Source organism: Mycetomoellerius zeteki, unplaced genomic scaffold (genome assembly GCF_001594055.1).
Source record: "Mycetomoellerius zeteki isolate Tzet28-1 unplaced genomic scaffold, Tzet1.0 scaffold78, whole genome shotgun sequence".
Classification (NCBI taxonomy): domain Eukaryota; kingdom Metazoa; phylum Arthropoda; class Insecta; order Hymenoptera; family Formicidae; genus Mycetomoellerius; species Mycetomoellerius zeteki.
The window spans coordinates 185,443-202,681 of record NW_017257808.1 but is presented as its reverse complement, the minus strand read 5'-3'; the positions used below and the strand labels follow the sequence as shown (position 1 = coordinate 202,681).

General features: G+C 32.8%; 4 protein-coding genes across 4 annotated transcripts in view; 1 reads left to right on the top strand and 3 right to left on the bottom strand.

The window, feature by feature from the left end:
* Wdr59 (WD repeat domain 59) overlaps positions 1-4,677 on the top strand; it is an 8,109-nt gene extending 3,432 nt beyond the window's left edge. The window contains 11 exon segments of the mRNA XM_018458769.1: positions 1-37; positions 110-373; positions 682-829; positions 884-1,077; positions 1,167-1,303; positions 1,764-1,982; positions 2,303-2,429; positions 3,323-3,352; positions 3,804-3,961; positions 4,119-4,372; positions 4,464-4,677. The exon segment at positions 1-37 is cut by the window's left edge and continues 5 nt beyond it. Of these exon segments, the coding sequence (XP_018314271.1) occupies positions 1-37; positions 110-373; positions 682-829; positions 884-1,077; positions 1,167-1,303; positions 1,764-1,982; positions 2,303-2,429; positions 3,323-3,352; positions 3,804-3,961; positions 4,119-4,372; positions 4,464-4,603 (1,708 nt within the window). The 3' untranslated portion in view covers positions 4,604-4,677.
* Positions 4,678-4,870: 193 nt separating this feature from the next.
* On the bottom strand, positions 4,871-10,150 carry Ahcy (adenosylhomocysteinase). The gene is made up of 6 exons (XM_018458770.1): positions 9,993-10,150; positions 8,323-8,513; positions 7,096-7,437; positions 5,765-5,980; positions 5,379-5,602; positions 4,871-5,299 (listed from the first exon to the last, which is right to left on the bottom strand). Exons 1-6 carry the CDS (start codon positions 10,018-10,020, stop codon positions 5,002-5,004), a joined length of 1,299 nt encoding a protein of 432 aa, XP_018314272.1. The 5' UTR covers positions 10,021-10,150; the 3' UTR covers positions 4,871-5,001.
* A 1,515-nt stretch (positions 10,151-11,665) lies between these two features.
* On the bottom strand, positions 11,666-14,558 carry LOC108729596 (leucine-rich repeat-containing protein 23). The gene is made up of 3 exons (XM_018458767.1): positions 14,151-14,558; positions 12,640-12,811; positions 11,666-12,120 (listed from the first exon to the last, which is right to left on the bottom strand). The coding sequence occupies exons 1-3, from the start codon at positions 14,556-14,558 to the stop codon at positions 11,681-11,683; spliced, it is 1,020 nt and encodes a 339-aa protein (XP_018314269.1). The 3' UTR covers positions 11,666-11,680.
* A 1,308-nt stretch (positions 14,559-15,866) lies between these two features.
* Positions 15,867-17,239, bottom strand: LOC108729595 (uncharacterized). The gene is given in 3 exon segments (XM_018458766.1): positions 15,867-15,958; positions 15,961-16,090; positions 17,162-17,239. Coding segments are annotated over 3 exon segments (300 nt in total).

The window sequence follows — 17,239 nt, the reverse complement described above, 5'->3', positions numbered from 1 at the left end:
ATTTTCCTTGATAAATATGAATATACCAAATATAGAGGTAATATTGTGTGCTTTAGATACATAAAATACCAGATGATTTGAAATAATTAACGTTTGCGTTTCATTTTAGGTAAATGCGATGGACGTAGTGGAGAGGAGTTGTACGATAACCGCGTGTACAAAGAACTATAATGTGATATTAAAAGTAAATTTCCCCGTAAATTATCCATGCAGCGCACAACCGACATTCCAGTTTTGCCCCGGCACAACGATCGACAACGCGACAATGACCAAGCTGTTGAAGGTTCTCGTGCAAACTGCTCAACATCGCGTCAAAAAGAACAGATCGTGTTTGGAACCTTGTCTCCGGCAACTAAATATAACTTTAGAACAAGTAAGAGAGTCTTCTCTTCAAATTAACTCTTAACTATGGGAATAACTTCGAAACACTTTGATATGACATATCCAACCCATTCAATTGCTTAAAATTTTCATAAAAATGAACATATTGTAGGAAATTTTTTTCAATTGAAACGCCAAGCATTAAGAAACATAATGGTACCAAATAAATATATGTATCTTTATTAATAAAAAAAAGTTATGATCAATATAAAAAGAAAACCAGGTATGCCATATCAAAAAAGTGTTTAAGGATTAATACAGCATACAAATAAAAATTTTGATTTGTGTTGTGTTCGACAGATGTGCAAGAAAGACGAGGACGAGAGCGGGCACTTATACCACATGCAGGATAACAGTAATTTCTTGAGCTCCCCCAATATCTGCGCGAATTATCAGGACTCCTATATACCATTTCCTAGAACGTCCGGTGCTAAATTTTCTTGTGTGGGTGCGTATGCGCTCTTCTTTCAACTTTGCGTTTTTCTAATCGTTTTCTGAACAGGTATCCTCGTTTGTTTCGGCCGTCCCTCCTACGCGAGAAGATCAACGATGAAACCGGGAGACGCGACGCCCAGAGCACTGTCTGCCTTGCACAATAGCATCGGTAACGGCGAACCTTTCATACACATGTACCGAAGTTCTTATGTGCCAACTAACGATAACATGTCTATCAGCTCGTACTACTTTCAAGATCGTGTAAGGAATATTTAAAACGATAAAAATAAGAATAGTAATATACATATGTCATATATACGTTATCTATGTAACTGCAATTCTATCAGCAGAAGGATCTTCGACGTGGATTGCATGGCGCAGGTAGAATGCATGATCGATCGTACTTCAAGAATTGTCATCCGATGGTTATCATATACGATGTTTCGTCATTATTCTTTGTCAATAAAGAGCTTGCCGAAAAATACACGTGAGTACGACAATTATATACTACGTTCTTTTTCTTAAGGCTCCTGTTTGGATTTCCAACTCACTACGAAGGGTCACAGTATCATACGACAAAGAAGAATCAAAGATCTAGCGAATCTTCTCGGGGAGCAGAGACCTTGCTTGTTCAAAATTTACAATTATTATAGTATCGTTTTAGTTCAAAGTAAATACTCAAATAGACTCCTTTCATATAATTCGCAACGGCCTTAAGTCTTCTAACTTAATCACACAGATCGAGCAATAAGCTTCTTAAGTATAACATAAATATAACATAAATAGAGTAGTCAACAACGTGAAAAACCGTGTGTGTGAAGCGCGGATAGAATCGAACTCGCAGATTATGAATCCGCAGACCAAGTGAGGAGCCATCCGATGCCTCAATTATATACGTTGCAAATATCATGACATTTTAAAAATTAATAAATATTATTTTATTTTAGAATTAACACCGCTGATATTTCATCCATGTATCAACACAATGCAAACGTGGCTGCTACGTTGGAAAGGTCTGACTTAACTCAGACTTGGTGTTTAGCTGGTTTAATCATTTCGCCACCACCATCCAATACTGAGCAAAATTCTTACCAATCGAATCATTCTCCTGATATCAATGCTCCATGGCCTTTACATCCCTGGGGCCAAAACTTAATTCATTTCTTGTAAGTATTATTTTATTTTGTTATTATGTATTATAATAATTAAAATATTACATTTGGAAAAAGAAGATATTGGATTCAAATAATATTAAATCAAATAATGGAATAACTTTCAACTAATTTAATATGTTCTGTGTTTAATGAAGTTTTAAAATTAATATTAAAATAATAAAATTAATATTATTTTTTTAAATCTGTAGATTTTAAAAAGATTTATTTGAAAAAAATATTTAATTTAAATCGTTCCGTATAGATTGCCGATTATTTTAATTATCAATCAATTGTCATTTTTATTTTATATGTAATTTCTTTGTTTTATTTAGAATACAACATTACGCTAAGCAATCTGATGTTCAGATGGCCGGCATGCTGAGCTGCGCACTTAGCTATCGATCTGAGAACACAGACGCTTTGCAAACTAGATTGACCAGTAAATCCGTGAACGTTAGTGTAAGTATGCAGTTTGTACAAAAGAACAAGAAGCGCGGGTTGTATATCATTTGAAAATTTCTCTTCATGACATGACTACTTTGTCTTGCAAAGTAGATGGGAGAAATTATATGTACATTACACCGATCACGTTTTCGCTTTCTACTCTGCATAGGCGTTTCTCAATATTTGATAAGAATGAAAACTTTTATGCACAGCACAGTGTCTCTTTCTGCCGATGCATGAGGGAATTTATATATAACAATTTTTTTTAAGTGTGTAATTTGTTTGATGCGAATATGGCGGCGGTACAGTATCCATCAATTATAAACAATATTAATAAATATGTTGCACTTTAATTAATTAAGTAAAGATACTAACTTTAAGAGAATTTTTTGAATCATGTACGACGATTAAAAGTTTAATTTTTGTGCATCATTTTACAATAGGTGTACACAGAGTGTTTTCTAGCAACGGAACATAATCATATACTATGTAACACAGTAATACAATGTCGATTTGTAGCTGAAACGTTGCTTAGTTTTTTTATTTCACTACTAAAGTGAAATAAGAAAAAGTACATCTATGTCTGAATATATCTGAATATAATCTTAAAAACTCGTATCGCGCGAAGTATTACTCCTAAAAAATAAATAGTAATGAAATGTAAAAATTTGATATTCGTAAAATGATACAAAGCGATGATATAGACAAACACAGCATTTTAGCTGTATCAATTTGTGTCATAGTTGGAAAGCACAGAATCATACACTGTATTACACAATATTGTGTAACACAGTGTACGATTGCTTGCGTACGTTGCTAGAAAGCAACAATATACTGTATCGGCGCACATAGTTTTTTTTCTAATTATATCTATCACCGCTAACGATACAATGTTACGTTTGTTATAGAGGCTTTCCGTAGGAAAATGGTGGTTAAAGGTAAGATTTCTGAGTTTTGTTAAAACAAAGTGTTTGGAATATTGGATTTGGTTTTTAGGATTCTCTGTTTTGTACAATCGATACCTTGTGTTCGTCTCTCGGCATCGGATTGAAAGTGTTACCACCAAATGGATTTGTTTATTACAATTAGGATTTAGACGCGAAATTTACGTTACTTATTATTTGTATGGACGCGATTGATAAAGAAACAGAAAAAAATAACGTGTATAGTAACGCGTTATTTTAGCGAAAGTAGCAAATTGCAGTTAAACGACATGTGCTGTTTGCATAATAAAGTTATGCATATACCTCATACTAAACAACTAATTACCATATAAATACTAATATTAATTATTGTGTGTGTATTGTGTATATCTCGTAGTATATAGCTATATTTCATATAGACGTATTTCAACTGTGGATCTGTTCTATTCAATATATTTCTCTGCAGCCTGGCGGTTCGCCTTATCACACGATACATCTGGCAGATACCACGTTAGAGGGATGGAATTTTCAGAATCTGAAGCAACATCGGTCGAACTCGTGGTCGGAATCTTTAGATGATTTAAAAGTCATCCAAGACTTTGGGGACTCGGCGAAAAACATTAAGTATGTCTAAGAATAAAGATGATATTAATATGTTTGAAAAGTATCATAGATTTTAAACGTCTTCTTTAGAAATATTTATCATTAATATCATTTGAAATTTTTACGCTTGGGCGAGTATATTTCGTACTGTAATATAAATGTTGAATATCTTATGCAGATTGTTTGATGAGAAATACACGGCCTTATATGATGGTTACAAGAAGGCGTATGCCGAGGCGTTGCACAGGTGGGAGCTGTTGGATGCTCGGGCGCATGTGTTGAAACATTTGAGTGCGTCCTCGAACAACGTGCAGAAGGACGTCGAGTTGCAGAACGAGTGTCGAATCTGCGGCAAGATTAGTCCAGGTCCACAGTGCGCTAATTGCAAAGGGTTGAGCTTCCAATGTATCGTTTGCCATGTTACAGTCAGAGGTTCGTAGTCTTTTGTATAAGTTGAGAGCTAGCTCAGGAAGTATTTTAATCTCAAATAAAATTAAAGTTTTGTTTTCGTTCAAAAATCTAGGTGCGAGTAACTCCTGCATGTTTTGCGGCCACGGTGGACATATCGAGCATTTAGCTGCATGGTTTGCTAAAGAGGTAGTATGTCCCACAGGCTGCGGCTGTCATTGCTTGCAGGAAAATTCAGTGCTATTTAAAGTATAGGTAATTCTTTAAATTTAGGTAATATAGACGAAACATACATGTACATAATCATGATCTGTGATAGTTATTGTTATGAGGACAGAATAAAATGCATTTTATTCTACGTATTATTGATAATTCTATCTAAAAAAATTGATTGACCAAAGATGAATAAAAATCAAAGATGATGAAAAGATTTTATGTTATTAAACGTAATATTATGTACGTATAATTATGTTATTAGATGTAAATTAGATTCTAATTAGATTCACTCAAATTATTGTTGGAGGTTGTCGAATAAGATCTGTATAGAAAAAGAAAAAAACACTTAATGTTTCAAATGCCTTATAAAACCAACTTTGTAATTACAGTAACAATTTAACTGTGATGTTTTTTTACAAATTTTTATCGAACGGTGACTAATATCGATAATGTTCGGGCTTATAAGGACCTTCCATAGGTGTATCCAAATATTTAGATTGTTCTGGCGTGAGAGTTGTCAATTTCACACCTAAGTGATTCAGATGTAACGCCGCGACCTCCTCGTCCAGCTTCTTCGGTAGCATATGTACACCAATCGAATACTTGTCTGATTTTGTCCAGAGTTCGATTTGTGCGAGCACCTGGTTTGTGAACGAGTTGCTCATGACGAAACTTGGGTGGCCCATCGCACAACCCAAGTTCACCAAACGACCCTCCGCGAGAAGGATAATATGCCTGAAATATGAATGTGATTTAACTTAACGAAAAATCCATTCATTCGGTTTAACAATCACAGTAGTGTACGAAATCATACCTGCCATTTTTCAATAGGTATCTGTCCACTTGGGGCTTAATGTTGGTCTTCTCAGCGTTCTTGTCTAGCCACGCGACATCAATCTCACAATCAAAGTGTCCTATGTTGCAGACGATAGCGTCGTTCGGCATGTTCATGAAATGACGCTCCACAATGATATCCTTGCATCCCGTAGTAGTTACGTATATCTGGCCCTTCATGCTCGCCTCATCCATCGTTGTTACCTGCGGATTACAGATATTTATTATTTGCCCTAAGATCTGACAATCCGCGATGACGATCCACTTATTAATCCTAATTTGCAATATAATGAGGTACAATGACGTGCAATCAGTAATCGAGATGATAATTTGACAATTTTATAATCGATCGGCTTTTTAATGTACCTCGTATCCTGCCATGGCCGCTTGAAGCGCGTTGATGGGATCGATCTCTGTGATGATAACGCGACCTCCGAGAGCTCTAAGACTTTGCGCAGATCCCTTACCCACGTCTCCATATCCAGCTACTACGCATACTTTACCGGCAATCATTATATCGGTTGCTCTCTTGATACCATCTATCAACGATTCCCTGCATCCGTACAAATTGTCGAATTTACTCTGTAAAAATATAGAGCCAAATTAGCTTCATTATTACTACTTAGCAGGGTTAGGTAGTACTAAATTAAAAAGATAACAGTTAAGTTAAAAAGTTAAAAAGTTAATTAATTTTAACTTAACTTAGTTACATTTTAAACTCTTTCATTCTTTTTAAATTCTTTTTAATTTAATTATATTTTATCGGTAACTATTAACTTTTAATTTGATTTCTTTTAAGTTAATCCACAGACACAATACGAGAGGATAATGAGTATATAATTTAGTAATTTTATATTGTATAATCATTACTTGTGAACAAAAATAACCAGATTCTTTAATAAATATGCTGTGAGAAAGGAAAAATACGAAAAATTATGTCAAACTATTTGACTAAAATGGTCAAACTATTTCTTTTTCTTTTTTTTTTGGTTGTTTGTTCGGACCAAATTTATCTTTTAACTTTTCAATTACTTATTAACTTAACTTTTAATTCAATTAATTTCATTATGGATTAACTTGTATTTTAATTAAGTTAAATTTTCAAGGCTGTTAACTTTAATTTAACTTAGTCAAAAAAAAAGTTAACTTACCCAACCCTGCTACTTAGATATTAATAGATTTTTGTGAATTTAATCCTTTATTTTAATTTCCTATTTTATAATTCTTTATTTTTATTTTGAAAAACATTGCGAAGTGTAACTATGTGAAACATAAGTGTTTATCTTTGAATGAGCATTGCGCAGTCATGCATTGCGTCATGATTTCTGCAAGAATTAACACATTTACAAATGACTTATCATCCATTTATCAGTTTCGTCATTGCGTCGTTATCTGCTCATAATTTCATATTTATCCTAAATCGTGCAAATAATGCAATTAATGATATTTTTTTCTAAATTATTGATACATTCTAAGACTCAGTTTCACAACTCACAGTTAACTCTTAACCGAGGTTCAACTTGTTTCTCTTTCCAATTTTAAAATTGGAAAGAAACAATGAATAAGTTGAATCGGTTAAAAGTTAACTGTGAGTTGTGAAACTGACTGGGCCTAAGCGCCAATTCCACATTGATAGTTTATCCATATTTTCATAAACTTGTTAACATGTGATTTTACTTTCGTGGGAATATACAAACCTTGGTGACGGAATCGTTGACATTAATCGCCGGCACTTTGAGTGTACCTTCCTTCACCATGCGATAGAGATTGTGTACACCAGTAGTGGTCTCCTCGGACAAGCCGCGACATTCCTTGAGATATTGTGGATACTTTGTGTGTACGAGATTGGTCAGATCGCCGCCATCATCGAGGATTAAGTTAAACGGTTTGTCATCCCGGAACACGAGAGTTTGCTCAATGCACCAGATATACTCTTCCTCGGTTTCTCCCTTCCATGCATATACCGGCACTCCAGTCTTCGCTATCGCCGCTGCTGCATGGTCTTGTGTGCTAAATATATTACAAGATGACCATTGTATCTGCAATACAAAAATGAATTAATATTCGATTCAAATATTATAGGATTTCTAAATGAAATTAGGCATTTTTATATTCGAATTTTTAAGATTGATAAGATTCTTTCCATTTTAATGTGCATGTTATACACATTAAATTCGTGGAAGTTTAAAAAAAATCGCTGTTCTTTTCGACAGCAAAAATAATTTACATGATCCTAATTTTTTAAATAAATAATTTTTACGATTAGAACTAGATATTAATTCAGAAAAAATACTTTCGATATAAAAAATTAATTCACAAAATATATAGATCCTTATCAAAGGTTTCTGTATGTTTAAGTTCAATGAGAAATTCTTTGAAATGGAAAGAAGAGGTCTTTTCTTATATTTATTCACGAATATTACAATGAGAGTTTACTATAATTAGAATAGCACGTATGTCAAGAAAAAAATGTTTTCGACTGAATGTGATATATTCAAATTTACAGAAGATTTGAAAAGATAAACAATAATATCATTCATGTATACATTATGGATTTATCTTTGCATTTTTCTTGTCAATGAATAAATAACTGCGTAAAATTCCATTGGCATTTTTGTTATTCATAACTAAGATCGGTATTCATAGTCTGTTCGTATTTCAAGACTTAAAACATCTGAAGATGCTAATATGGTTTATAATTTAACTGATTAAACAAATAGACTAAATTTTTTTACATGTAATGACCTTAAAATCGTGATCAGTCTAGAGACTGAGATTGAGAATAGATTGAAATTTAACCAATCAAACCACGCAAAGTTTATTAAACTTAAGATTGGTTTTCTTTCTTCTGACTGATTAAATTCCAATCCAATCTCAATCTTAATTTTTAGTCTGATCACAGCTTGAGAATTGCTAATGCTTACTTCTGCGCCAAGTTCCACCAGCGTCTCAATTAGCACCGCAGTTTGCACGGTCATGTGAAGACAACCGGCGATCCGAGCACCCTTCAACACCTTGGATGGTCCATATTTCTTTCTAATCGACATAAGCCCCGGCATCTCATTCTCCGCCAGGGTGATCTCTTTACGACCCCATTCCGCCAGGGAGAGATCGGCTGTCAAGGAATTTATTCCAATTAAGTCAGAAAAATCATGATCGTCAAAACTAAGAAGCTTCATATAATTATATATATCTAAAAATGTAAATATGTATAATTTATGAATTTGATTTTATATACAGGGTGTATCTAAAATAACGTACACTAATCATACAGTGCTATTCCTAATAAAAAACTGAGTCGAAAAGTCCCCTACCATTTTACAATTTTCGCAATAGTTAACAAGATATTAATTACTAAAAATCGCTGAATATTGGTTTTCAATAATTTTTTATTCAAATACTATCAACTTTACAGGAAAACTGCAACAGACGAAAATCATTTATTAGGAATAGCACTGTATGATTAGTGTACGTTATTTTAGATACACTATATATAAATTATATATAATACCAAATATAATAAAGTACAATATATATACAGGGTGTCTCTAAATTCCCGCATACGGAGTACAAGACGTGATACTTTATGCTAAAACAAATAACTTTTTCCTTTAACAAAATTGCACTCGATAAATAATTTTTGCGTTTATTTGTTAAAATTCAACCTGTAAAAACTATTTAGTGGACACAATTTTCCACAAAGGAAAAAGTTGTTTTTTGTGCTAAAACGAACAATTTTTTTCTGTAGTAAAATTACATTTGATAAATAATTTTTGCGGTTACTTATATAACTTCAATCTGCTCTCCCCTGCAAAAACTACTTGTTTGCTACAGGAAAGTTGTTTGTTTATATTATATATAAAAATATACTAATACATATTTTGTGTTAAATATAATAAACTTATATATTTTTTCCAGTTACTTGATTATCAAAAAGTAAAGGTAAGAAATATCAAAAAGAAAAATGCATTGTTACAAAAAATACGTATTGCAAAATATACATTATGAAAGTTTACATCATCGCTATAAAAATTTTAATAACATTGGGTGTAATTCCGATTTCTCATTTGTTAATACTACCGTACCAACGTTCTAAAAATATTTTTATATTCCATTATACGTCACTGGCTGCGGTCCACTTGACCCTACAAACGCTTCGAAGTATTCTTTGATTAGTCAGTTCGTAAAATTCTTTGTTCTGATTGGTCGCTCAAACGCTTCGAAGCGTTTGTAGCGTCAAGTGAACCGCAGCCACTATCATTAACATTTTAACGAGGAACGTCGTTTGTAATTTCGATTAGTAAACCGAAGATTATCCGAAGACTAAAAGTATATTAAATTTAAAGTTTTAACATTTTTAACAGCCATGTAATTCATAACATTATAATCATCCTTGACTCGCTTGCGTAACTAATAATTTAATATCCAACGCGATATTAAAATAATTTCGCGCGCTCGCTCGTGCCATTACCGATTGCGATCGGAGCGGCGAGTACTTCACGTTGCTGCATAACGGGTGCGAGCACGTGCGCTCCGCGTTCGCTTTATTTCGAAATACGCCGTAATTCATTCGTTCGTGACGTTTGGCACTTACCGACTTTATACGGGGGCTTGTCGGACATGGTGTTTCAATGTGTGGTGTTCGAATCGGTGCGTGGAAGGCGAATGAAAGTGCAAAATGCAAACGTTCGATCTGATAACCTAAACGATATGCCGGTACCACCACCGCGAAGCGCGAGAACGGAAAACGTTGCGTCAAAGCGACCGAAGGCGTCCGAAGGTGGCCGAAGGCGAAATGCGAGATCGTTTTGGATCACGTGATTCTTCGAGATTCGATTATCGCTGACGCGTATCACGTGACTGCGCACTGCACTCGAATACGTCACCGTTCAGTTCTTATCGCGCGCGTCGTTTGTGAAAATGCGGGAATTTGCCGGGTCCGGAAATGAGGAGAAAATTGTCGTCGAGAGGTACATTTATACATTTATTATTGTTGCTCGACGAACGACGTCGACGTTAGTATTAGCGCTGGATATGATTCGCCATTCTTCGTTTCGCATTCGCGATTTCATCGCGATTATGTTCGCGGCGATCACTTTGGACGAGACTTTCGGATCGATCAGCCATGTTCGAATCGAAACGGGAAATTGAAAATAACTGATTATTCTGATTTTATTTAGTCGTCACATAGAATAGATAAGTAATGATTATATGAAATATTTTGGGCATCATTGACCATTTGTTTTATCGGATAATTTATTGGAATAAATTATGATAAATAGGCAGTCTAGGAAATCGCGAATGCGCGTAATGATGAAATGGCTCATCACAATCGGCCTGAACGATTGGCTATGTTCAGAAAAAGCAGCTCTGTAACTGTTGTAAAATTCTTTAATATGATTGCAAGGCTCGTCCTAAAACTCTTCACTGGATCTAAATTTATAAATCAATAAATCAATCATATATTAAAAAATTTTACAATAGTTGCAAAGTTGCTTTTTTTGGTGAACGTTTTAATTATTTAATATTTGTTATTAATATAATTTAATGTAATTAGATTTGGCATTATATTATATAATAATTATTATTATACAATAATAATTATTATATAAATAATTGATATGTTAATTATATAAGTCATCAACGACGCATTTATTCGCTAGATTAAACAATCTGATTTATCGACCCAATGTAATTTAAATAGGATCGATAAGTCAGGCTGAACCTCGAAAATGCGTCGATACTACATATTATTATCATGAGATGGCGCGAGTTGGTAGAATTACGGATTATAAAGAGTGTACCAAAAATATTGGATATTTCTCAAACTATAGATTATCGCAATATTCAGTAGTTTTATTCCAAAAAAACCTAAATGTCTTTAAAATTCGTTAAATCAAGTTTTACTGAATCACTTTGAGTTAAATTAATATGACTTTGTTTTCGATAACATTATAAATTAAGAAAAAATTAGTTATTTTATTTATATTATAATTATCTATACTAAAACTTGTGAAGACATTGCTTAATACAATTTACAATTATAATTTATAATTACAATTTAAATTAATAATATGAAATTAAAATAGGAAGGGACATTAATAGAGATTTCTTTAAATAAATAATAACTATTAATAACAAATTTTAAATATATAAATATATATAACAATGACGATAATTAATTAAAAAAAAGACCCTTTTTTTTTAGAACCAAGACATAAAATTATATCTTAATGAAGGTATACGGTCAAATACTGATCTCTCTGTTTCAATGCGTAACCTTTAATCTCTCAAATCGAACGAATCTTCAAACTTGGATTCGCTCTTTCGTATTTTTTTAAGCAACTCCTTTGCCTCGTTTCTTTCTTGATCTAGCACAGGATCTTTATCGATTCTGTTCAATTTTGGAAGCATTGTCAGAATGATTCGTCTATATTCCTTCTCTTCTTTCTCTTCCTTCAAAAGAAGATTCCCCAGGACGATAAGCGTTTCCAGATTTGGTAGACAATCCAGCTTTCTCAACTCTGAAATCCTCGAAAGCTCGTTGTCGCGCAGATTCACATAGTTCAAGCTGCGACATTGCTCGGTGAAACCATCTAGATTCGCGAGTTTGTTACTTCGCAAGTGTAACATCATCAGGTTCACAAGGGCTCCGAGGTCTTCGATCTTTTCTATCTGATTCTCGGCCAGAAAGAGCCGCGTTAGACTGGGACAGCAAATTCCTTCGAGAAGTAAGGCATTCGAACATTATTCAGAGTCCAACGAGAAATGACTATCAATTATTAGACGTTAAATAAACATTGTATTGACTTTGAAATTATTTTATCAATGTCGATTTGATATCAATTTGATGAGTTATTTCTCACTGGGAGGAAAGTCGGAGTTCTTAGCCTCTAGGATCCTCCTTTATTGAGTTCTTAACCGTTTAAGATATTTGACGTTTCTATCCCAAACAAAAAGAACAATTTTACTGAAGTATCTAGCTAGATACAGATCTGCAAATAATTTTGTTGGACCATCAAAATAATTAGGAACACAAGCATGATGAGCAATGTTGTAAAAGATTCTAATATTCTAACAACCACAATAATTATTTTGAAGGTTCAACAAAATTATTTTCAGGTCTATATTTAGCTAAATTTTTAGACACTTCAACAAAATTGTCCTTTTTGTGCAGATTTTTACGATCTTTGGCAAATATGGTTATTCTCGAGAAATAGTCTCGTTTTTGCGCGTCTCACCTGCCGTACTGACGAGTGCGTTGCCGCGCAGTTCCAAAGTTCTCAAGTTCACAAGGATCTGAGGATCCACATTCACTGTACGAATATCGTTATGGTTCAACTCCAGGCGCTCAAGCGATTTATGATGGATGCCAGACGTGTCTGTCAGTTTATTCCAATTTAGAGCGAGCCCCTACATTTTTGAAACCATCTTATGTCCAATTATAAAATTAATGTAAATTTATATGAAAATATTTATTTAACAAAATATTTAGTCTCCAACCATTAAATAAAGCCTACGGCACACGATGCTTTTTTTCCTGCTGGATTGCTTGCGTTTTAGTAAATTACTCCAATTACATCAGAACGCAGAATTTCTATAGTATAATAATTTACTATAAAACGCAAGTAATCCGGCAAGAAAACATGTATCATGTGCCGTAGGCTTAAGAGAAACGTCTATTAAGGCCATGGCACACACCTTCCGTAACCATAAGACGTACCGTAAGAATCAGCCAATCACAGTAGAGAATTTTTTTGAACTATTAATTCTAATTGGCTGATTCTTACGGTACGTTTTATGGTTACTGTTACGGAATGTGTGTGCCATGGCCTTTACAGCCAAAGTCAGCTATTAGATGTTGAAATAATAAATCTATATGTATTTTAAATAAATTTATCTAGGTATAACTATGCATCGATTACTTTGAGCCTTGCAGTACAATAAAATTGAAACAATAATATTTCCCCCAAAGTAATTCTAATCTTAGTAAATATTATTTAATCTCTATTTAACTTACCTTTTATCCTTTTCTTATAGAAAAAAAACTATTTTTAAATTAACTATAATATAATATGCTCGTATATATAAAATCTTGCTTCAAAGATTTTAGTCTCGATTTGATTGAATTTATGTTGAGTGCAAATATTACATTGCACTCCAGACAGCACAGAATATTACCTACTAATATTTATGATAAATATTTATTAAAATTCATTTTTTTAAACGTTATATAAATATTTCGTATATATTTTATATAAAGTTTTATTCGAAATATTATTAAAATATACATTAAATATTTTATGTAATATTTATGATAAAATAAGAAAATATTTCTATATAAAAATATATTTACAAAATATTTAAAATAAATCTTATAAATATTTATAAATATTTTGTAAATATTTTATAAATATTGTGTGCTATCTAGGATTTAATTCAAGACTTGCTTAATCAAAAATCTTGCATTAATACAAATTCAATCAAATCAAGACTACAATCTTAGAAGCAAAATTACAATATTTTGCTTATATATGAGCATATTATATGGTTGATTTAAGAATAGTCTTTTTTCTGTATAGTTCTAACGATAAAAATATCAGAAAAAGATGAAGAGTATAAGTTGAACTAAGATTAAAATTAAATTACATTGATAGAAATGGATATTATTAGTATGTATTTGTTGTTACATGCGGGATTTCTCGATGAATTTAAATCCCATTGAACGAGAGTCAAAGGGTAATGGGGTCACCTGTAGATAGGGCATCGGCTTTAACTCCGTACTGGTCAGACGATTACGGTCCGCTCGCAGTGTCTGCAGATATGGTATCGTCTCGAGTGCACATAGTGCTTTTGATATCAATCTGTTTCCCGATACGTTCACATAACGAACGTGTTTGAAGGATGCTATCACGCTGATATCCGTAAGGCCTCTATCCGAGGCGTCCAGGTTGAGATAGGCGTACTCGTACCGCGTGATGCATTTTCCTAAATTGTGAAGGCACTCACCGGCCTCGGCGTGTGTCAACACGCGTGTATCATGCTCAGCCTCGTCCAATGAAATCGTTGATTCGTATTCAGGTTGATCCTCTTCACCGTAATCTTCCTCTTCAGCAAGCTTCTCTTCGGCTTCCTCCTCATCGTAGCTTTCGTCTTCCATTTGTTCTTAATCAAATTGAGGAATAAGAATGCACGCATAATAATGATTTTATATAATAATAACTCGAACAATGATGATATATTGGATTTATTAGAACTATCATTTGTAGCATTATAATAGAAATTTTACTCTTTAAATTCTTTGGAGTGGAATCTTATTTTGAAGAGTGAAAATTGAGTCAATCTTCAAAAAAAAAAAAAAAATAATTTTTGTTCCATTTTTAAGAGATTTTACTCTCAAAAGTTTTATAGAATAACATTTAATCATTAGTGTGTGTGTATATATGATATATAAAATAAAAAAAAAATATATATATAAATGAAGAATTCAATATTATGAAGATTATTGAACTAGCTGAATTATTCGTATTTATCCTAATTATCAAGTTTATATCGATATAGATTAGCTGTTATATTACGAGTAAAATTTTCCAATAGCTAGAAATATATCTGTAAATTTATAATATGCATATATAATGCAAGAAATGCTTACTTTACCGTTGAAAAATAATACAATATCATTTGCGAAACTCTAGCCTCTCTCCTTGATGTATTAATGGCGATATATCAAATAATCCATATAGTATATCGATTAGAATTTCAAAACAAAAGAGAGACAAATTGGTCTCAACGTTATTTTTAACAATGTCAGCTTTATAGTAAATGGCCATTAAAATATCTATTAAATCATTTAAACGAAATATATCAGTGCACGATACAAATTAAATATTATATTGCAAAATGTTTTAAAAAATATTGCATAATTTATCTTCAGAAGAATAAAAAGCAGGATTGGTAAAAACATGTTTTAAACGTGTTTTAAACAATTTAAAACATGCTAAATTGATGTTTTTAATATGTTTTAAATATGTTTTTTTATAGTATTATTTAAAGCATATTTAAAGTATTAAAAACATATTTAAGAAGAAACACCAGTATATTTTAATTTTTAAGAAAAAACCAGTTTTTTTCTTAAAAAAAAAACATTAATCTTTATCAAATCTGATAAAAAGATGTGTAAATTGTAATGAGACCTACATTAATAATTCAAATTCGCGGTTTAACGAATTATGATAATATACTTTGATCTTCGCGATTTCGAGACGTAAGAAAGAGCGAAAATGCAGTTTTGGAAATATTATGAAAGCATTTATTAGAAATCCACAGTGGCAGAGATACAGGGATGTATCAAGATAGAAAAAGGTTCGTTAGAGATTGATTGTTCATTAGAATTGTTACTCTTCATGTTGCACGAAAAATATACGTGCTTATATATGCAATGGCAAATGAGCATTCTGTCGAGATCTCCTTAACGAACCCTGACGCATCTAGATTCCTGCCATTGGACTCTTTGAGTATCCTCTGCGACCCGTCGTTTTCGATGCATGATCTCGCGGAGTTCAGCAGGATGAAATTCTCCCTGAGAATCCGCGCCTGCCGTTCACGTTCCAGTTGCAATCTCTTCGCGTTGAACGAGACATGAGGTCTGCCCTCCGGTGGATTCACATCTACCGTCGGTCTAGCTGTTTTTACCTGCAAAGCATAACACGAATACGAGTTGCAATCATAAATTCTCTGACAATATCACAGCATGGAAGTTAGAATCAAGAGAAAAAAAAGGTTTAACTGTCAGTAAATCTTGAAGATTCCCGTTAATACATGAGTAGTTCAAGTCAAACCGGGACTTTTTTATGTTCATGAGAATTAAAGTCCCGGTTTGACTTGAACCCTCCACGTATGTCTTTTAATTTCCTTTTAAATCAAAGGCATAAGCATGGACTGTGCCGTCAATATCTAACAAAGTATATCAATTGTGGTAAAAAAAAGAGAGAGAAAGAGAGTCAAATTCCTAAAAACAACCTCTCTTTCTAAGATATTGTGATTGTTGAATAAAAAAAGATAGAAGTTACTTGGTTGGATTTTTATACACGGATGGCGCAGTTCATATCCTATCTCAAAAAATACACAAAAGTCAACAAAAAATTAAAATGACTTTATTTTGATTCTTAACGTCAATAAACAGTCAAATTTTGTAATAAAAAATTATATTATCATTCTGGCCTTTATGACGTCAAAATAAAGTCATTTTGACTTTTCTTTGACTTGGTGTGTTCTTTGGAATGTCTTTGTTTTAACCTTTCTTTTAACCTTCACAGAAAAACTACTATAATGATACTAAAACAGTGTTATTTGCAAAGAAAACAATGAAATAATGAACTATAATAAATCTTTTAAAAAAAAAGCTCTCAATAAGAGATTTTAAAAATACATCTCCGCCCTTTAAATATTAATATACAGCGTAATTCCTTAAGAACTTTTAAACTTAACATAAAAATTACACGAATGTAATGCGTATAATTATATTTGACATACAAACGATTTTTATAAAGAGCTTTTGTAAATAATGTAATCTCGCGCGATTATATTATTTATTTTATCGCTTTTTATTCGAAAATTGCCTTTACGAAAATATCTTTAGCACTGAGATTTTCGTTAGATCCTCGGAGCTTTCGTCAAGAGAGATTCCGATGAAAGAAACATTGACCGATAAAATATTAAACAGAGTTGGATCAAGAGTAACGTTTATAATTCATGAGTGCTCACCCTAGAACGGTGACGCTCGTACGCCCTTCGTTGCCAGGAAAGCTCGTTCTCGCTTTGTATCCTTCCTCGATTCGACAT

Bases quoted from the DNA above. Each gene is read 5' to 3' on its own strand.
- Ahcy (XM_018458770.1), bottom strand. From the start codon at position 10,020: ATGTCCGACAAGCCCCCGTATAAAGTCG. The intron at 8,514-9,992 runs GTAAGTGCCAAA...ATTCCTTGACAG, and splicing joins CAAGCCCCCGTATAAAGTCG to CCGATCTCTCCCTGGCGGAA. The intron at 7,438-8,322 runs GTAAGCATTAGC...TTTGTATTGCAG, and splicing joins TGGTGGAACTTGGCGCAGAA to ATACAATGGTCATCTTGTAA.
- LOC108729596 (XM_018458767.1), bottom strand. From the start codon at position 14,558: ATGGAAGACGAAAGCTACGATGAGGAGGAAGCCGAAGAGAAGCTTGCT. The intron at 12,812-14,150 runs GTGACCCCATTA...TCAAAAATGTAG, and splicing joins AGCCGATGCCCTATCTACAG to GGGCTCGCTCTAAATTGGAA. The intron at 12,121-12,639 runs GTGAGACGCGCA...TACTTCTCGAAG, and splicing joins CGCACTCGTCAGTACGGCAG to GAATTTGCTGTCCCAGTCTA.